At 41.2% G+C, this 22,388-nt stretch overlaps 1 protein-coding gene across 1 annotated transcript in view; it reads right to left on the minus strand.

Moving 5' to 3' along the window:
• Rbl1 (RB transcriptional corepressor like 1) overlaps nucleotides 1-20,137 on the minus strand; it is a 63,552-nt gene extending 43,415 nt beyond the window's left edge. Inside the window, exons 1-9 of the mRNA XM_075962815.1 lie at nucleotides 19,917-20,137; nucleotides 15,502-15,635; nucleotides 9,751-9,951; nucleotides 9,376-9,440; nucleotides 9,150-9,278; nucleotides 8,885-9,045; nucleotides 4,460-4,509; nucleotides 3,276-3,462; nucleotides 2,341-2,507 (exon numbers count right to left, since the gene is read on the minus strand). Of these exons, the coding sequence (XP_075818930.1) occupies nucleotides 2,341-2,507; nucleotides 3,276-3,462; nucleotides 4,460-4,509; nucleotides 8,885-9,045; nucleotides 9,150-9,278; nucleotides 9,376-9,440; nucleotides 9,751-9,951; nucleotides 15,502-15,635; nucleotides 19,917-20,072 (1,250 nt within the window). The 5' untranslated portion in view covers nucleotides 20,073-20,137. The remainder of the gene's footprint in view (nucleotides 1-2,340; nucleotides 2,508-3,275; nucleotides 3,463-4,459; nucleotides 4,510-8,884; nucleotides 9,046-9,149; nucleotides 9,279-9,375; nucleotides 9,441-9,750; nucleotides 9,952-15,501; nucleotides 15,636-19,916) is intronic.
• Nucleotides 20,138-22,388: the final 2,251 nt, after the last annotated feature.

Below are 22,388 nucleotides of genomic sequence, written 5' to 3' on the forward strand. Positions count from 1 at the left end.
CATGTGGGTCCTGGACATCAAACTCAGGTCATCAAGTTTGGTTTAGCAGTAAAAAATAAAAGATATGAATTAGTCCTTCTGAGCCCTGAGTTAATTTTTAATATTGTATAATGTCTTCATTCTTCTGCATAGGAATATTTTGTTTTACCAACATCTTTCTAGTGGTGCATGGTCTTGGCACCACTATCAAAGACCACTTGACCACATATACGTGTGTGTGTGTATGAGAGTTTATTTCTCTCCATTTTGTTTCTCCGGTTTATACATGTTTGGCTGAATATCATGCTATTTTGATTATTCAAACTTTGTACTATTTTTAAATAAAGTGTGAGGCCTCCATCTTTATTCTTTTTTTTTCAAGTTTCTTTTGGTTATCTGGGGTCCTCTGAGGTTAGACATAAATTTTAATTTTTTTCCTCCTCCTCTTCTTCTTCCTTCTTTTTTAAAGTTGGTCTTAATTTCAGTATGTAGCCAAAGAGGATGACACTGAACCCCTACCTACCTGCCTCCACCTCCCCAGTGCTGGGATTACAGCACCACTCCCAGCTCCTCCCTCCCTTTTCCATTGAGATATTTTATTTAAGTGTATATTTCACATTCCTAAAGAGTTAATCCCAGGATTTTCATTTCCGTGTCCTTATATCCTGCATTTTCAAGGTTGTCCATGCTAGGCCCTATCATGCCTGCTGACCTTGTCAGCACAGTGAAGTCAAATTGATGGGAAGGAGCAGATCATCCTTATTGCTCTAGGGCTCTGAGCTACACAGCGCACCTCACATCACACCTCAGGCAGTCACTCTATACTTACTCTTTCTGTGAGGTTTAGTATAATTTTACCATTTCTGTGATCATCAATGATTACAAAATATACCCATGCTTCAGCATCAGTAAAAACTGACAACTTTGGAGCATTATTTTCTCCCCTTTTCTAGTGTCTATGTACACCTATGCACTTGTGTGAGGGCGTCAGAGGTCAATTTTGGACACCAATCCTCAGGAGGTGACCACTTACTTTGTTTCAGATAGGTTCTCTCACTAGCCTGGGTTCTCAGATGTGGCTAGGTTGGCTAGCCAGTGAGCCTCAAGGATCCTCTGCTTCTGCCTCCTTGGTGCTCTGATTTACAAAGGGAAGTCACCACTTTCAACTTCTTTATATGGGTTCTGGGGATCAAACTTAGGGCCTCGGCACTTTACCAACTGAGTTACCTTCCCAGCCCCTGTAAGTTAACTTTTAAAATTGTTCAGGGCTCACATAACGAGCAAGAGCTCTCCTTCCTCATCAATCATCAAAGAAAAGAGAAGTACTGAGCTGCAGGGTCAGGTGCAGCCTAAGTTATTTGAGAGGACTAATTCTCAGAAGACAGCAACAGTAGCCTGGGACTAGAGATGCTGTCAACTCTATCCCTACTTCTGCTTGCTTATTTTTGAGATAAGGTCTCACATAACCTAGCCTGGCCTTGAACTCATGATTACTATGCCTCAAGGAAAGAGCCAAGTGTAGAATACCAATTCATACAATTACAACTTTATTAAACATATCCCTTTCCCAGTACCACTTCTTGGGGATGGCCATATGAGAATCATCTACTTCTTTTCCTGCCCACTGATTGGGAAGTCTATAACATGAAGTCAGCTCTCTGTCCAAAAAGGCAGCTGCTGATCATTACTTTTCTGATTCTCATTACTCTCTCATTTCATTAGGAATCAGGAAAGAATGGTCTCTGATTTGGCTTCATTTTTATGAAGAAATACATATCTTAAAAAACAATTCCATAAAATTATATACTCTCCCTAGTGGGAAAGCAGTCTCACCTTAAATAGCCACTCAAGTTGAACTCATTTAAAGTGAACTTGGGGACCAGTGAAATGGCTTAGTGGGTAAGGGCACTTGCCGCTAAGCCTAACAACCTGAATTTAATATCCATAATCTGAATGGTAGAAGGAGAGAACTGACTCCCACAAATTGTTCTCTGGCTTCTACAACCATGCCATGGTATTCTTAACCCTACACCCATGAATATATAAATAAATGCAAAAACATTAAAAAAATTTTTTAAAAGTCAACTAAAAAGAAAAAACACAAATAACTCAAATACTTACAGGAGTGGAAGGTCAACACTCAACAAACTTCAAATACACTTGAAAGTCTATTATTTTGTGAAATGTCAAAATTTTCAGTAGGTGTTTCTGTCTAGACATGAACCCATTTTATGATAGAATTGATGTAGTAAAATTCACCACATGCACTCCCAGTCTCAAAAATTCTGACTATATTAAAAACATTATTGCACAAAGACTCTAATTTTAACAAAACATTTAGGAAAACGACATTATACTTACTCAAAAATATTCAGAAGTTGCTCACTTGGTGCATTTTTTAGTCCGGTCACAATACTCTGTAAGCGGCTTACACTTTGAGTAGCCGAAGCAACAGGAGTGGTGACTGCCTCTTTTTCTTGTAAATACCGCCGCCCGGTAAGTGGGGTAGAAGGCGCAAATGACTGTTTCTGTCAGAAAAGGAAAATGTGTGAAATTAACGAGAGAATCCCTTTGACCTTATATCCAATGCAGTGTATCCCATCTTCTACCCACATTCACAGGTGCATTGCTTAACACTTTTCTTCCTTTTCAGGTCAGCCATAGGATGTCCAGCAATATTATGCTAATGACATTGGACAATAGAATCACACTTTCTATTTGTAGTCTCATGTCTGAAATATGACGCATATCTATTTTAATTTTATACATGAGGAAGTAGGCACAGATAGTAAAACTTGTCTGTGCTAATGAAGCTAATAAAAGAGTTGGAAAGTAGCTTCCCACTCTGCAGGAGTGAATTTTCCATTAGCCTCTATCCTCTAATAAATCTCACACATAAACATGGAATTAAGCCTTGGCCCTCAACATTCCACTACAGTTACACAGCAGAAGTCAGAGAAAAGCAGTTTGTGTCAAGTGAAGGGAAGTAAAACTACAATTCTGAAACAACATAAACAGGCTAAGCTGAGGCAAAGAGACTGGTAATTAAGTGTAAATTTTACATCAAAAACCATATAATGACAAACCCAGGCATGCTTGGAAAATGTATATAAATCATGACTAATAGGAAGAGTAAGTTCTATAGTTTAAAAATTACCTTTCAGAGCTTTCATGGGAAATATGAATTAGTAGCAGAAACTCAATATTTAACTTGAAAGATGCCTCTGCTGTTAGTAGAATCACACAAAGAAAAGACAAGTATCATTCAGAACTGAGGCCACGCTAGGTTATATTACTTTTTCAAAATGTTGTTGAAGGTTGTATTCCACATTGGCCTCTGATGTCAGTTTCCCAAATGGGGTGTCAGCGGTGAACTTTCGAGGTGTTCCAATTTCCTCCTCAGCATCTGCTCCCAAAAAGATCCTCTCATCAAAGTCACCCACAGTTAGAACATACTCCTCGTACTCCTTGTTCACTGCTTTGCTGCAAAGAGAATTGCTTTGAGCTACCAGAATAAAACTGAGTCATATGACAGATGCATCTCAGATGAAGACAGATCCAGCCTACAGCTCAGGAAAGTGATGACTGCATTTTTATTGCCTTTGCTTATCTAATATCAAAGGTCCCTACCTGATTATGAATATCCATGCCGGTCACAGCACTAACTTATCTTGAAGTGCGAGTGAAAGGAGACCATATACTTAATCTAAAACTGTGAAGCTAATTCAAGAAGAGAAAGGCACATCTGATTCCTGAGGAAATCAAATGGCTCTGAAATAAGAGCATTCTCAATTGCTAATGTGGATTATTTGGCAGAATATAAAATCAAACACACATGTCACTGGGTGAATTTCTGAATTCTCAGGGGAGTGCAGTTGTTTCAAATGTCAATGTTTTTTTAAATATATTCAGCCAACAGGGCTTAGTGACATTTCCATTCAATGCCATTAAAGCGAGACTTTTGGGGCTGGAGAGATGGCTCAGTGGTTAAGAGCACTGCCTGCTCTTCCAAAGGTCCTGAGTTCAATTCCCGGCAACTACATGGTGGCTCACAACCATCTGTAATGATGTCTGGCTCCCTCTTCTGGCCTGCAGACATACACACAGACAGAATATTGTACACATAAATAGATAGATAGATAGATAGATAGATAGATAGATAGATAGATAGATAGATAGATAGATAGATAGATAAATACTTTTTAAAAAGTGAGACTTTTGAATTTGAAGAAGTTACCTTGATATTTAATGTTTCATTTAACAAATTTCAACAATTCATTATTGCTAGTCTGTGTCATGACAGGCACTATTTGTATTAGATATTTATCTATTGTTTGTAAGATCTCATGTAGCCTAGGCTGGCCTCAAACTCACTACATAGCTAAGGTTGGCCTTGAATTTCTAATCCTCCTGCCACCAAGTCCCTGGTACCGAGATTACATACAGGTGTGTGCCAGCATACTCATCTTGAAATACTTACCTATTATCAGTAAAACTGGTAAGGTCCAAGAGACATTCACCTTTTAAAATCTGGCCAAAAAAAAAGGGAATATCAACAAACACAAAAATGAGATTTCAGTAACATTTCACATATGTATAATACACAAAAAAAGAATTATTAAAGGTTTCAGAGCAAGGGCTCGAGACATGTCTCAGCAGTTAGCAGCACTGGCTATTGTTGCACAGATTCTGGATTTAGTCCCTAGCACCCACATGGTGGTTCACAATCATCTATAATTCCAGTTCTAGGGGATCCTACACAAATGTGATAAACAGAGACACTCAGCCATACGCACACACAAAATTAAATAAATATTTTTAAAAGGACATTTAGACTAAAACAATCATAGAACATTAAAACAGATTCAAAGTCAGTTTTGTTTTTTGGGCTTTTTTGTTGTTTTTTGTTTGTTTTTGTATTTTGTCCTCTAGCACCATCCTCCCAAATAAGAAAAATCAAAGGTTTTTGTTTTAATTGGTGTTGGATATTGAACTCAGAACCTCACTCATGCAAAGTGAGCGCTATGCCAGTGATCACAACCCTAAGAGCAAATTTTCAAAACACTGCAAGGTTAGCCTATGACAGTTCTTTCCAAATTTTAAAAATATTTTCATTAATTTTTAAAGAATTGCATACAATATATTTTGACCATACTTACTTACTACTAATTCCTCCCAAATCTACTCCTACCTCCCCCACTTTTTCAAATAACATATTGACTCCAACTTGTCCTGCCCATAAAACTGGGAGTAGAGTCATCCACTGGAGTGTGGCTAACCTATCATGTGCCAGACCATTAAAGAGCACAGACTCTCCCTGCCCTCAAGCTATCAACCAACCACAGTTCCTGCCCGCCCACTCCATACAGGAATGCTGACTGAACTGACGCTGTGTAGGCAACCACAGCTCCTGTGAACTCATGGAGTGGAGTGGTTCTGACCACTTCCAAATGATCTCTGAGACTTGGGAGGGGATGTGAAACAGATGTTCCTTTTGTAGCTAAGCATTCCACTGACATTTACTCTCTACACTGAGAAAGCACTTTTTTAAAGGATATTATTATGCATATAGTGTTCTGCCTGCAAGTATGCCTGAAGGCCAGAAGGGTACCAGATCCATTTTAAATTGTTGTGAGCCACCATGTGATTGCTGGGAATTGAACTCAAGACCTCTGGAAGAGCAGCCAGTACTCTTAACCTCTGAGCCATCTCTTCAGCCCAAGAAAGTATTTTTAACAAGTGATTTCACCAGTAATTCTAGTGAAAGAGACCCATTATTAAATATTAGTCTATGAGAAGGAAAATTAAAATTACTACTACATGCTTCAGTAAGCAAAAAGTTTAAAAGGAGAGGCATGCTTGCAATCCCAGAACGTGAGCATGTAGAGGGAAAAGTATCAGCAATTTAAGATTACCCTTGGTTTGAGTTTGAGGCTAGCTTAAATTACATGAGACCCTCTCTCAAAACAAACAAACAATAAAGATTAAAAGAAAATTAAAGGGGTTGTGGCTGGGTAGTTAGCTCATTGGCTAGCATTTATAAGGCCTTGGATGTGATCTTCAGTACCACAAATTGAAAGAGAGGAAGGCCTTGATTCCTATTACTGGTGAGAAAGGAAAATCACAGTTGCCAGTAATTCCATCTGCCTTACTAGACTTAGGTTGTCATTATGTTAGGTAACAAAGGGAAATGCCATCAAGAGCCAAGGTCTATCATACATGAGCAGAAAAAGCTGAAGGTACATTTGCCATCCTAAAAGTGACAGTCATCATTTAGCTTGGTAATAGTCTACCGTGTAGAAATTCCAACCCTTAGCTGACATGATAGTGAATGTCTTTAATCCCGGCATTTGGAAGCAGAGGCAGGCAGAACTCTGAGAGTTCAGGCCAGTTACACAGAGAAACTCTTTCTCCAAAAACAAAAACAAAACAAAACAAAAATTCCAACCCTGAATTGTCATAGCTTCTTGTTTTTAAAAGCTTTTTATATAAAAGGTCATGTTTCTTAAATAATAAATTGAAAAAGATAAAAGTAAGTATCATCCTACAAGTCAAACAAAATATCTCTGGCCTTAGAGCTGAACTATTATCCTGTCCAATCATGCAATCCAGAATCTGACTAGCCTCCAAGTAGTTTCAAAATCATAATGGTTTGAATGATGGGTTTGCTTCTGGAATGGGATAAATTGTTACAATAATTATGCCAAGACAATAGTGGCAAATATAGACAAAATGGGATTTGGGCCACTGTACTAAGGTATACTATGTCTGCACAACATATTCTTTAAAAGTTTACTTTTCTGGAAATGTTTAACATACCTGTAGTGATATTTTGTTTGTGTTTTAAGAAATAAAGCTTGCCTGAAGATCAGAGTGCAGAGTTAAGCCACTAGAAGCCAGGCAGTGGTAGCACACACCTCTAATCACAGTATTAGCATCACATGCCCTTAATCAAAGCACTGGGGAGGTGGAGACAGGAGTGATATGGCTGGGAGGAGACAGAAGCTCAAGGCAGTCTGAGATTTGATGGAAACAGATGCAGTCTGGAGATGCAGTCTAAGGACAGGATCGCCCCTTCGGTTTGAGCATTGATAGAGGTAAAAGGTCTCCCTAATGGCTGGCTACTTTGTTTCTCTGGATCTTCAGTATTAATCCTTATATCTGACTAGTTTTTTTTATTATTATTAAGACCAATTAAAATTTATGCTACACATACCTATAAGAAATCATGATGTATACATATTCCAGGACATGTAAGATTAAATACAAAGTATAGAAGGGAGAAGAAGCCAGTTAGGAAAGGCTTTATGCTTAAAGAAAATATCATGGGCCTGTGAGGTGGCTCAGCAGATACAGGCACCTGCCCCACAAATCTGGTAACCTGAATTTGATGCCTGGAACCCACTTAAGTGTGAAAGCAAAGAACCAACTCATGAAGTTGTCCTCTGACCTCCACACATGTTGTGGCATGTGTACTCACATACACACAACAGGCATCCATGCATACAAACAATAATAATAGTACTTAAAAAAATTTAAGCCAGGCCATGGAGGCACACACCTTTAATCCCAGCACTTGGGAGGCGGAACCAGGTGGATCTCTGCAACTTCAAGGCCAGCCTAATCTACAAAGCTAGGTCCAGGACAAGCCAGGGCTACATAGAAGTCTTGAAAAACAAGCAAGCAAATAAACAAAAATAATAATAATAATAAGTAAACAAAAATCTCTTAATACTAAATGGGGAACCAGAGTTATGATTTAAACAAAATCCTTTACCAAAGTGAAAAGACAAGGCCTAATTGAATTACATGATTCATGGTTGAAGAAGTGAGAAGTTAATAACTCCTCCATGATAAACCAACTCAGAAACATAAAAATAGACAATTACAGGAAAAAAAATCAGAGTGCATGTAAGTAGCCTGAAAGCAGTTTTCTGCTGTATTAATGTGGAATTAAAGTGATAGTTGTAGCTGGGAGTAGTGGCACACACTTTAATACTTGGGGCAGAGGCAGAAAGCTCTGTGACTTCAAGGTCAACCTGGTCTACACAGTGATTTCCATGATAGCCAGAGCTAAATAGTGAGACCTAGTCTCAAAAAAAAAAAATCAAAAAAGAAAAAAACAAAACAATAGTTGTTATACTATTACAATGCTTTTAGTAAACAGCACTTAACAGAATGACTGCGGCAGAAAATCAGTCAGTTCACTCTGATCTCATGCTTCTCATAACCCTTTCTCAGGAGAATGCAGGTTCTACCAGAAACCCCGAAAATTGCTGGCAGTGCATTTCCCAGACACGACATATAACTGAGCATTTTCTTCAACCACTAGTCTCCCGTGACTAGAGGGCAAGGCTGCATCACAGCAGACACTGAAACTTGGGACTTGAAGGCACTGGATGCCCTGGAACTGGAGTTACAGGAAGTTATGAGCTGGGTATGGTGGGTGTTAGGAACTGAACCTGGGTCTTCTGGAAGAACAGTTAATGCTCTTAACTTTAGTGCTATCTCTCTAGCCCCAGACCTGGAACATCTGACCAGGACTATTGTGTGATATTTTGTTTGTGTTCTGACAAATAAAGCTTGCCTGGAGATCAGGCAAGGAACTAGTTAACCATAGAGCCGGGAGGCAGTGGTGCACGCCTTTAATTCCAGCACTTGGGAGGTGGTGACAGGAATATAATATAATATAATATAATATAATATAATATAATATAATATAATATAATATAATATAATTGCTGCTCCTTTGCTTCTCTGATCTTTCAGACTATTACCCCAATATTTGACTCCTGGCTTTTATTGATAGGACTGATTAGGATCATGTTACATGGGTCCTACAATGTTGAGAAGATTCTTTCCTTTCAGGGTGCTGCTGACCCCTAAGCATCTTATTTGTTAGTACCTTCTTATCAAAGAGTTTTGAAATATATGGCTTGAAGTAATGCTCTTTTATTCCTTTTGCTTCTACTAGAAGTCCATCATGTAGATCACAAAGTACGGCAATGATACAGGGAGGTTCTTCTGCAGCTTTGAAGTCAGGAGCATGGAAATCAGACGGTAAACCTAGTTTGACAGACCATGAAGGGAACAGGAAGGACAAAAAGAACAGTCAGTTTTTTAGCTTTTTCTAAAATTTAATAATTACTTTTTAAAACTAAATATTTTACCTTTAAATGATGGATTTAGCAAGTCTCGTCTATTTGGGCACATAATAGCATTGGCAAAAATCAGGTCCAAGCAGCACAGAAGTAAATGATATGAGTTTACTAAATCATCACCAATCATACGAAAATTACCTTTATAAGGAAAAAAAAGTTAAAACCCAGGAACCTCTCATGTCAAACATCACCAAATCCCAGAGTAGAAACGTAAGCTCTGAGAATGTCAACTTACCCTTAGTGTAAACAAAGAGTGTCCAGCAGAAATTAAAGAGATCCTTTACACTGCAAGGAATTCTCCTAAAATGAAAAAAAATGTATTCTTTTGGTCTGACTAACCTGCTAAGCATTGAAAAAGCAAATATAAATAAAAGGGTTAAATTCATGTAAAATTCCACTCAAGTGGACAGATGGTTCAAAAACAGACTTCTTAAAGCTTTTTAGTCTACATTGAACATCAGAATAAATAAAATAATAAAAGTATTACCCATTTTCAAATTTAAGGAACTGTCCATAAATTTCCAAAGAAATTTAAGTCTTTGCAGAAAGGTAATAAGCAGACTTTTAAAGTTAATCTTGTATCACAAATATATGAGATTAAATGTCTCACCTCTGCTTCCTGCTTCGTGGCAACTTTGGTAGCTCTTCATATGGATTTTGAAATATATCTAAAAAAATGGGCTCAAATTTTTTAAAAATTACAGTTGATACTTCAAAATTTCTCTCTAGCCTTTCTATACGTTCACGAAATTCTTGTGGTAGGTTTGACATGTCCATCCACTTCTTCATTTTACTAAAAAACTGTATTAAGCTTCAAAGAAAAGGAAAAAAAGACAACTTTAAAATGAGCTCATATAATGGACTGAAAATGACACATTCTCTTGATGACTAAAAGTCTTTAAAAACCTAAATTTATGAAAAAGCAAACAACATAAACCCTCACTTCACTGCTATGAATTGCACTGTTTCCCAGGACCATCACGGAGACTGATGCCACAGAAGTGACAGCAACCTTCTAGGATGCAGGTGGTTAAAACAGCTACCTATTTCTTTCCTCCTCTGCACCTAGGCAACGATCTACATATAGTTGATGAAGTATACATTAGTCAGCAATTAATTTATAGGTTCACAAAGTTAGTTTGAAAAAAAAAAGTCTTCCAAATGAAAGTTGTTCACAAAGCAGCAGACTATTATAGGTTGGGAGTAAAAGTCAAGTATCTGAGTTCTTTTGCTTGTTTTTGGAGACAGGGTTTCTCCCTGTAGGTCTGGCTGTCCTGGAACACGCCCTGTAGACCAGGTTGGCCTCAAACTAACAGGGATCTGTCTGTCTTTGCCTCCCAAGTACTGGGATTAAAGCTGTGTGCCACCAGGACCAGCTAAGTATTTGAGTTTTAACAGGCTTTTTTGTTTGTTTGTTTTAATTTATTTACTATGTACTTGGAGTTCTACCTGCATGTATCCCTGCCAGAAGAGGGCACCAGATTTCATTGTGGATGATTGTGAGCCACCATGTGGGTTCTGGGAATTGAACTCAGGACCTCAGGAAGAGCAGCCAGTGCTCTTAACTGCTGGGCCATCTCTCCAGCTCAGTGTTTGTTTTAGTGTGTGACATCACCACCAAAAATAAAATAAATACGTAGATATTTAGAAAATCATAATAGAGCCGGGCGATGGTGGCGCACGCCTTTAATACCAGCATTTGGGAGGCAGAGGCAGGCGGATCTCTGTGAGTTCGAGACCAGCCTGGTCTACAGAGCTAGTTCCAGGACAGGCTCCAAAGCCACAGAGAAACCCTGTCTAGAAAAACCAAAAAAAAAAAAAAGAAAGAAAGAAAAAAGAAAATAATAATAGATTGTTACTCCACTTTCTCAGCTTATCTAATAATGGTATACGATCTGTTAGCATGGTCTTAGATTAAACACTCATAATGTCAAAAGCTCACTTTATTAATTATCTGGCACTATATAGAGGGATACTAGGTAATGTTTTTAAAGTTATCAGTTAATTGTTCACAGGTAAATTTGAAACATAAATTAAAATCTGAAATCCTAAAAAGTCCTTATCAACAGCAGCAACAACATAAAAACAACAACAAAAAAATATCCTACTATTTTTCCTTTCTCCTCCCAATTAGTTACTATGAAGTTTTCCCTTTTTTGGCAGGGGCAGATTGGGATAGGAAGATGCTCAGTGTGGGATGTTTTCTCTCCTTGGAGGATTTCCTCTCTTTTGAGAATTACTTCTTTTAGACCTGCTTCACTGGAAATTGGGGTGCAAAGTTTCCTGGTATGTGTGTATCCTAGGTTGGCCTTGAATCATTGACCACATGATGAAAATGAACAGGGTGGCCTCCAGAGGCCTGATGTAGCCTCTTGAGTGCTAGGATAACTGACTGACATGTCTCATCACACCCAACGTATTACCTGCAGGCACTGTACCATGGCGGTACACGCCCAACCTTTAAAAACCATCGTCATGTCTCTGATAAACTACACACAGGATTACATTTGCCATTTTAACATCTAGTCCAGTTGCATCTGGTTACTCATGTTGGAAAGCCACCATCACCATCCACCTCTAGAACTCATTTGAAATTTTTATTATGAGTATGTACTGATCTAATTTTTCAAGCTATAATTCTGTTGTTTAGAGACAGGTCTTTTGCAGCCCAGGCTGACTCTGAATTTGTTATATAGTCAAGGATGATCATGAATCCCTAAACTTCCTGTCTCCATCACTCCAGTGCTAAAATAACAGATTTATGCCAGCTTTTATAAGGTTGGTGCCTGGAAAAAACCCTAGGGTCTCAGGCACACTAGGCAAGTGTATTACCGACTGAGCTACATTCCCCAGCCCCATGATAACATTTTTTAGTAAGTCTACAATTACCCCAGTCCTCTTTTAAAATAGATTGTTCCTCATTTGACATATGTCTGATATTTCCTTAAGGCTAAATATACACAAGTTGTACATTTTGAAACTGCATAGAGTGATTTTAAGTCTTTAGGACAACTACATACAGTGGTATATTATATCCATCTTCCTTTTATTAATGTTATTGACCTGGTCATCGTGTCAATGTATTGCCCTGTTTTCTGCATAGTTGATTTTTATTGTTCAACTTGTCACTACTAGGCACTCTGTAGGTCTAAGTTCTACCTTTTACTTGCTCTTATGTCAACCACATAGGACTATTCAGCTAGAGCTGTTACACAGAGAAACCCTGTCTTGAAAAAATAAAAATAAAAAAATAAAAAGAGACAATGGCTACAGAAATATTCCTTTTTAAAGGGGAACAAATAGGAATAAGTGAATGTAGTACTGATCCAAAACTGGAAATGGTATTCAAAGAAAAACAATGCTACCAGGAATATTATTAGATCAACTAACAAAACTAGACTATTGATGGCAGACTTGAAAAAAAATGTTAAGTTCCCTGAAGACTGCATCATAGTTAATTAAAAAATACCACTGAAACTGGGCATGGTGACACACATCTATAATTGTAGCACTTGGAAGGTTGAAGCAAGCAAGAGCCACAGTTTGAGACTAGCCTGGACCTTGGCTATATTGTGAGATCCACTCTCAAAAATAAGTAAATAACTAACTAATTAAAATATCACTGAAACCAATTTCAGGATAAAAGGTTATAAAGAGTACAACTCATCTTAAAATGAGTAAGGAAGAAGCATTGAAGAGAAAGAGCATAATACTTAATACAGAAAGATAAACTGACAAAGTAAATGAGGTAAAATGGCAGTAACCGTTGAGATGGGATCACGGGTAGATGGGTATTCTATTTCTCTCATTTTTCTAATTCTCCTGTAAGCTTTAAACTATTTTCAAATTTTAAAAAATTAGTGAGCAAAAGTATAGCTAAAATCAATTTAACAGAAGTCTTTGGTTGAAGTTAGAATCTGAAGAGGCAATGTAGAGAAGCAAGGTCAAACTGGGAAAGAACATGCAGTAACAGAACAAAGTCAAATGATTTAAGATGAGAGAAACCAAATCCTAAAATGACATTCAGGACTCTGTGTGCACGTGGTGTATGTTTATGTGTGTGCATGTGTGTATACTTGTTCATGTAGCTACATGTGGAAGCCAGCAAATGACACTGAAGTATCTCCCTCAATAACTTTTCCACTTAAATTTTTTATTTTTAAATTTATCTTTGCGCGCAACCTACTGACTGGGAGAAGATCTTCACCAACCCCGCAACAGACAAAGGTCTGATCTCCAAAATATATAGAGAACTCAAGAAACTAGACTTTAAAATGCTAATTAACCCAATTAAAAAATGGGGCGCTGAACTGAACAGAGAATTCTCAACAGAAGAAGTTCAAATGACCAAAAGACACTTAAGGTCATGCTCAACCTCCTTAGCGATCAGGGAAATGCAAATCAAAACAACTTTGAGATATCATCTTACACCTGTAAGATTGGCTAAAGTCAAAAACACCAAGGATAGCCTTTGCTGGAGAGGCTGTGGAGGAAGGGGTACCCTCATCCATTGCTGGTGGGAATGCAATCTTGTGCAACCACTGTGGAAGTCAGTGTTTCGGTTTCTCCGGAAATTCGGGATCAACCTACCCCTGGACCCAGCAATACCACTCTTGGGAATTTACCCAAGAGATGCTCTATCACATGTCAAAAGCATTTGTTCAACTATGTTCATAGCAGTATTATTTGTAATAGCCAGAACCTGGAAACAACCTAGATGCCCTTCAATGGAAGAATGGATGAAGAAAGTATGGAATATATACACACTAGAGTACTACGCTGCGGTAAAAAACAATGACTTCTCGAATTTTGCATGCAAATGGATGGAAATAGAAAACACTATCCTGAGTGAGGTATCCCAGGCCCAAAAAGACGAACATGGGATGTACTCACTCATAATTGGTTTCTAGCCATAAATAGGGTTCACGGAGTCTACAATAGGCGAATCTAAAGAAGCTAAGTAAGAAGGTGAACCCAAGGAAAAACATATAGTTATCCTCTTGGATAAGGGAAGTAGACAAAATTGCCGGGGGGAAAAGTGGGATCTTGGGGGTGGGGTGGGATGGGGGTTAGGGGAGATGGGGAGAGAAAAGGTAGAAGGGAAGGAGGGTGGACTTGGGGAAACAGGAGGATCGGGATAAAGGAAGGTTGGATAGGGGAGCACGGAACCACAATTCTTAGTTAAGGGACCCACTTTAGGGTGGGCAGGAGACTTGACCCTAGAGGGGCTCCCAGGTGCCCAAGCTGAGGTCCCCAGTTAGTTCCCTGGGCAGCTGAGGATAGGGAACCTGAAATGACCCTACCCTAGAGCAATACTGACGAATATATTGCATACCATCCTAGAACTTGCATCTGGCGATGGATGGAGATAGAGACAGAGACCCACACTGGAGCACTGGACTGAGCTCCCAAGGTCCCAATGAGGAGCAGAAGGAGTGAGAACATGAGCAAAGATGTCGGGACCACGAGGAGTGCACCCACCCACTGAGACAGTGGAGATGATCTACTGCGAGCTCACCAAGGCCAGCTGGACTGTTACCAGAAACAGCATGGGATAAAACTGGACTCTCGGAACATGGCGAACAATGAGGGCTGATGAGACGCCAAGGACAATGGCACGCGGTTTTGATCCTATGCAATGTGCTGGCTTGGTGGGAGCCTAGCCAGTCTGGATGTTCACCTTCCTAGATATGGATGGAGGGGGGAGGACCTAGGACGTACCACAGGGCAGGGAACCCTGACAGCTCTTTGGACTGGAAAGGGAGGGGGAGAGGAGTGGGGGGAAGGGGAGAGGGGTGGGAGGAGGGGGAGAAGAGTGGGAGGAGGGGGAGAAGAGTGGGAGGAGGGGGAGGGAAATGGGAGGCTGGTGGGAGGAGGTGGAAATTTGTTTTTTTTTCTTTTCTTTATCCTCCTTTTATCAATAAAAAAATTAAAAAAAAAAAAAAATTTATCTTTGCGCGCGCGTGTGTGTGCACGCCATGTCTAAGCAGAGTTTCTCCCTGCAGGGAAACACAAGAAGCAAGAAGGTGTCAAAGGTAACTATATCTTTGAAGTATAGTTACAGGGAGTTATGAGTCCCGATATGGATGTTCGGGACCAAATTCAGGTTCTCTGGGAGAACAGGAAGTTCTCTTAAACACTGGGCCATCTCTCCAGAACCTCCACTTCAATTTTTGAGGTAGAGCTGTCATTCTGACTGGACTTGTCCCCTTCTAAGCCCTAGGATTGGCCTGCCTCAGTCCTCCAGCACTAAGGCCCCAGAGCACAACAACCCAGGTACTCATGCTTGTGTAACAGATACTCTATCCACTGAGCAAGCTCTCCAGCCCAGGAGAATTTTTGGGAAAGCAAAATGCTTTACCTTAACTTAGCTGAGCGAAGTATTCTGGTCAATGAAACACAGTTTCCTTCCATGACGCCCTTTCCCACTGTAGGAATGATGCTCTTGCGGCAAGCAACGTATAAAGAACATGCCAGCCAGTGTACAACTTCTCCCTGCAGGGAAGCACAAAAAAATACACAGACACCTTAAAATGCTTACCTGGGAAAGGCTTTACAATTTCATCTCTCTAAACCCTAAAGAAATAAAGCGAATACAGTCCAAAATATCAATACAGACCTCCACATTTACCTCCTTTTTCTTAGAAAAATCAGAAATTTTCTGAATTTCTAAATCTAAAAATAGATTTCTTACTTAATTCAAAATTTAACCTTAATGAAAAATTTTTACTAAAATCTTTTTGTATTCCTCTCTCTCTCTCTCTCTCTCTCTCTCTCTCTCTCTCTCTCTCTCTCTCTCTGAGACAGAATTTTGTGTAGCCTTAGCTATCTTGGAACTAGCTCTGTAGACCAGGCTGACCTTGAACTCACAGAGGTCAACCTGCCTCTACTTCCTGAGTGCTGGGATTAAAGGCATGTGCCACCTCCACCTGGCAGTCACATTCTTGATTGTATTTATTCTTTTTTATTATTTAAATGTTATGTTTCTCACTCAGGAGGCAGAGGCAAGCGGATCTCTGTGAGTTCAAGGCCAGCCTGGTCTACAAGAGCTAGTTTCAGGACAGGCTCCAAAAGCTACAGAGAAACCCTGTCTTGAAAAAACAAAACAAAACAAAACAAAAAAAACAAAAAAAAACCCCACAGGTATATTTCTTTTTAACCAATTCTGCAGAGAAAAGAAAAAACAGAGTAGAAAGTTGTCAGGGGAGTCACATGTCAAAATATTAATATTTATATTAATATGCTGATATATAATAATACAGTAATTATTAATATCCACAATATGAAGGACAATGTCATTTTTGTGAGAGCAGGATTTGGGGCATTATTTATCCCATAGTAAGTTATCTTAAAAATATTAAGCATAGTTCTCCACCACCATAGATATCTCAGTTTACAAGCTATAAAAAAGTAACGATTGGTAATTCAACACTTAATTTTCTGCTCGACTTCAAATGTTTTCAAGCTGGAAACACTGCATGACTGGATGAAATATAGTTGAAGTCAGAGGATTAAGCATTACAGATACAGGCCTTGCAGTGGTGGCACAAGCTTTAATCCCAGTACTTAGGAAGCAGAGTCATTTGGATCTCTGAGTTCGAGGCCAGTCTGGTCTACAGAGCAAGTTCCAGGACAGTCAGGGTTACCCAGAGAAAAAAAAAGAATGACAGATACAGACACTAGCATGGCTGCATAAACAAGACCTGACCAAGGAGGACACCAATTGACCAATAGTGCTAATGTGGAAGGAGGAACCTAGGCAAAGAGCCAGGGAACCGAGGAGTGCGAGAGAAACAGCACACCAACTGGCTCTCCAACACCAAATGATCAGCCTAAAACATATACATGTGGACAGAGAAAACTGCATTTATATATTTAGAAATATACACACACATAGACATATATATAAACATATGGAACAACAATTTTTTTTTTTTTGGTTTTTCAAGACAGGGTTTCTCTGTGGTTTTGGAGCCTGTCCTGGAACTAGCTCTGTAGACCAGGCTGGTCTCGAACTCACAGAGATCCGCCTGCCTCTGCCTCCTAAGTGCTGGGATTAAAAGCGTGCACCACCACTACCTGGCTGGAACAACAATTAAAGAAAGAGACCATGACTTTGAGAGACAACATAAAGGGGAGGTACATAAAAGAGGGAAGGTCAGAGGGAGGAAAGGAATGGGGAGAATGATATCACTATAAGCTAAAAATAAATGGCAATAATCCTAAAAGGAATTAAGATACAGGGCTGGAGAGATGGCACTTGCTATGTAGGTCTGGACATCTCAGTTTGATCCCTGGAACCCATGTCAATGTGGAAGGAGAGAACTGACCCAACAGAAGTTGTCTTCCAACCTCCACATGGCACAAGCCACCTCCTTATTATAAATTAAAATTTTATTTTAAATTTTTTTTATGGAGAGGTTCAGAGATATACCTCAGTGGTAGAATACTTAAACCAACAAAACAAAATCAAAAATGGCTCTTAATCTCCAAATCTGAAGTTAAGAATAGTAACAGAAACTGTTCTCCATAATTGGTAAAGTAGATATATATATATATACACACACATATATATATACACACACACACATATATATATACAACTTATATATATATGTTGTAAGAGTTGAAGAGAAAGTGTGGGAAAATACAGTGTAGTTAACTGACTTTGACTGGATGTCAACAGAAACTTCACAAAGGAAGATTTAAAACTGCTCCGTAGCAAACTACCAAAAAATGTAAGTTAGGTGAGAAAAGGCAAAATGCCAGCAGGGCCTTGTGTGTGGATTACGCAGGGGTAGAGACTATAGACAGGATTCTTAGGGGCAGCAGAGACTGGGAGATGCCTTTTCTCCAAGTATCTTTCACTAACAACTAAAAGAAGAAAAACAAGAAAAAACAAAGCTCAGGGCAGACTACTTCCACACTCAATTTTTAAAGATTATTTATTTAGTATGCCTACAGTATTCTGCCACATGTATGCTTTCACGCCAGAAGAGGGCACCAGATCTCATTATGGATAGTTGTGAGCCACCATATGGTTGCTGGGAATTGAACTCAGGACCTCTGCGATAGCAGCCAGTGTCAAAACTGCTGAACCATGCTTTCTACAGTAAACATTTAAGGTGTCAACCGACTCTGCCTAACTATGGATTTAGCATTTAGATTGTCAACCTTCTCTGGAGTTACAGGTGAAGGGAAAGAGTCCAGGCAGAGTGACCTGCAGAAAGCTAACAACTTGGGCTGAGTTTAACATACCTAGAATCTGAAACAAGCGTCTAAGTTGAGTGACTTGGCCACAGATTGTACTTAATAATAAATGAAGGCCTGGGAGGTTAGAACTGCTTTCTCAGGATGTTAAAAAAAACATTTCCAACGGAGATGCCATTAAAATGTCCCTCACTTTTATATATAGTGTGCGTGTGTACACATGCATGTGCACATGTGTAAATGTGTTCCCCCATTCATGTATTCGTGAGTGAAGGTCAGAGATAACTGTTGGGTGTCTTCTGAGGCAGAATCTCTCACTGAACCTGGAGCTCTGTGTTGCAGTTAGACTGGCAGGCCAGGGCTGGGCACTTGGGATCTGCCTGTCTCAACCACTCCATCCTCATTTCCAACTCCATGCCTTTGAGTGCAGCAATCGTCAGAGAAGCAATCTACATGTGAATCCAGCCCATGTGGATAATGAAAGCTTCTGTATATCCCAGGGATATGCTGAAATATCCCCTGGGGCATGGTTCCCATAGACCAGAAGATACCAAAATCCAAGGATGTCCAAGCCCCTGATTTAAAATGGCAATGCATTTGCACATAGCCTATGATCTCTAGATTACTTGATGTAAATGTTATGTAAATAGTGATATTATATTGTTTGTGGAATGCCAAGTCTGTTCATGTTCAGGAAAATGCAGTTTTTTCCCAAATACTTTCGACCTGTTGAACCCACGGGCATGAGTTCCACTTGCACATGTCATTACGATTCTGCTTCTACACTGAGCTTATATACCTCTCCAAGTTTCGATATTCGAGTGATTCTAGGCAAAATAATCCTGGGCCGTGATAACACTGCCCTGCTGTGAAGACAGATCTAAAAGTTACTGGGAAAATCTAACAGTGACAACCACCGCTTATTTTATTCAGGGCCAGACCACGGTAACGACCTGGCAGAGAGGAACGTGGGACTGGGAAGAGCTTTGTGTGTGTGCTGACTTTGATCAGACTGCCCTGGTTTAAACGAACCCACTGCTGCACCCTATGAGGCACAAGGGTGGAGAGGTTAAAAGGCTCATACAGCTGAGCCAGACTCCGTCACAAACCGTGTCACCTGGGGCGCCAAATTAACCTCTTACGACCCCGCTTTCTCTTCCGCGGAGAGGGGATCCAAACGTGTTTAAAGAGTGGGAAAAGACGTAAGCAAAGGACTGGGCAGCGATGAGCGACTCATTTTATCACAAGATCAGGTCTGATCGATTTAACGGCAGCACCGCGCCCTTTGGGGCGCTGGGCGGCGCGCAGAAATCAAGTTTGGAAGCCTGACGTCTAGGGAGCCCCGGAGCAGAGCGGAACTCGGGAGCGGTTCCTTTTCTCAGCTTCGGTTTCCCGCCTCAAAACAAATGGGTGGGCTGACCGAGCTATACCCACCCTTCCCTCCCCGCACTCCTCCGAGACCCTCGGAGGTGGGGGAACTCCCACCGCCCGAGAGGCCGGGGCGGGGGCGGGCCGGGGGTGGGGCCTGGCGAGGGTCGGGGCCGCCGCCCACCTGCCGCCGCTCACCTCTAGGCTGTAGTTGCCGCGGATGGCGGTGAAGTCGTCCAGGGCTTCGGCCGCGCTGCCCTCGTCCAGGTTCAGCTCCTGGCACAGGGCTTGCAGCGCCTCCCTGGCCGCGGCGACCACCGCCGCCCCCTCGGCTTGGGGCTCGTCCTCGAACATCCCCTCCGGCCCCGACGGGCGGCGCGACCCGGCTTCGGGGTTGTCTTTTCCCTCCCGGCGAGCTACCCACAACCCCCCGCGACAAAGCGCGCGAAAATCGCCTGCTTGAGCTCGCCTTCCCTTCCTCGTCTGCCTCCGCTTTTCTCCTCAAAAAGTCCCTTTTCTCCTCTGGAGCCCGCAATAGCCCCGCTCCGGGAATGGGATAAGAAGACGGAACTCAGACTCTAAAGGAGCCCTAGTTCGGGCCCTTGCGGGGCAGCCCCGGGGCACCGGCCCGCGGGGACGGATGCGAGGGAGCGGGCGGAAGGATCCGAGCCGGTGCTGAGGCCGCCGGGACTGTAGCTTGCGACCCGCGCTCTCCACAGCCGGTCCCGTGGTGTGGGTAACTTAGGGTTACCTGTGGCGACTTCGTCCACCCCTGTGAGAAACGTTCTCCATGACACTAGTCCTAGGTTTGTCAGCTCCCCGGCGCGCATTAAACCCGCTCTCACTGAGCTTTGACCCTTGATGGAGATGGGAGGGAGCAGCCGAAAGTGGCTCATTGATGTAGGAGCGCCACGTCGGAGGCTTCTGGCTCGCCAGAAAGGGATGGAGAGGCAAGGGAAAGTTTAAGTGACGCCTCTCAGCCTCGCCCTTTCTTAACTCCCTGGATTCTGAAACTGTCCTAGTAAGTAGCTATTTCAGGAGTAGAGATGGTCTTTGCGCTAACCTGAAACGTGTTTTTAAAACGTAAACCAGGACCGGACAGTTTCACCTAGAGTCCCTCAGGAAATGCCTTTTGTCTTTAAAATACGGAAAAATAAAACATTCAGATGCATCAGGTAATTCTTAACCTTGGAAATATCAAGCTAGTTCTCAGTCGGAGGCTTTTCTCATGTATTCATCAAACTGCGTTTCTGAGCGGCACAGCTAAAGTAGGCGACGCCTCCCACCCCACATCCACTTCATTGTTTCGATGCTATCTTCTCTGAAACTGTCGTGCTAATCGGCCAGCTCTGCCTACTAAAATAATTAAATGGTGCATAGACCTTTTGTCTTCACTGTATTCCCTAGTTTGGGTTAGTTCTTGGCACTAAGAACTTAGTGTGGTGTATTTGAAACATTACAAAGTACCATTGTCTGGATGAAGGAGTCACTAAAGAGGAAAATGGAGATATCGAAGCAAGTTATGAAGGAATTCACATGCCCCACCAAAGCCTGGATATTCTACTCCAAGCAGAGATTTGAAGATGTTAGTGATGATCAGTCTGTTTTGCACAAACTCCTCTGGCTGCAGCTATGGCTTCATGAATGGGATAAGATAAAGACTACCAAGTTTGGAGATAGTGGAGTGCTGTCTTACATGCTGGAAGGTGCCAGATTGGAAGGAATCTTTAGACTAAAATACAAGGGTGCACTGCTGACAGGAGCCCTGTGTTAAGTGACTGTTCCTGGGGAAATCCCAGAGAGACAAATGATAAAATCCTAGGAAACAGTCCAGCCTCATCCAGCTTTAGGGACACAGTGAGTCAGTTTACAGGGGTTACTTAGAGGAGGGAGCATGGGTGCAAAGACAGCTGTTCATCAAAAAGCCCATTCCGTCATGGATGACACCCTCCAAAAGCCACATCCTGGGAGCTCCCTGTACAACTAGCTGGCATCACCACCGCCTGAGTTTCCCTAGCAACTATTTAATGCATATATGCATATATATATATATAATAAATGTAATATATTCCTGAGGACTGGATCTTGTGAGTCCTGTAAGTTTCTGAGCCTTTTAAGTCTTGTTTTCTCCCAGAGTCTTATGAGCCTCTTTCCAGGAGAGAATGCTTCAATTCAGAAGAAATAGCTACACACCACCCATTAACATAGGTTTTCATCTAGGCCAGGGTGTTAAAAGATTTTGACTAGGATGGACCTTCAAGCAAAAAGACAAGCAAGGCTGGCTATAGTGTAGTTTCATGGTGGGTTCTTGTAGGAAGTGGATGAAATTACCTGGCGCGAGTGAGAAGGAAAACACAGAACACGCAACAAACCCACTTAGGAGTTTACTAGAGGGGGCTTGTACAGGCCTGGGGAAGTCAGTGTGCAGAGAGAGAGAGAGAGAGAGAGAGAGGAAGATGGCCCGTCCAGCTTTTAAAAGCTGCCTAGCGCATGCGCACAGGGGGTTGACTTGGCTATGTCATACGCAAGCACGCAAGGGCTTAGCTGGGTCATACATGGATGATGCAACCATGCATGCACACAAGGACTTAGCTGAGTCAAATGTGGATGATGTAATCCACCCAGCATGTGGGTCACACGCAGCCCTTTAACATCCCCGAAGCCTTTAGG

Source organism: Microtus pennsylvanicus, chromosome 2 (genome assembly GCF_037038515.1).
Source record: "Microtus pennsylvanicus isolate mMicPen1 chromosome 2, mMicPen1.hap1, whole genome shotgun sequence".
In the NCBI taxonomy this organism is placed as follows: domain Eukaryota; kingdom Metazoa; phylum Chordata; class Mammalia; order Rodentia; family Cricetidae; genus Microtus; species Microtus pennsylvanicus.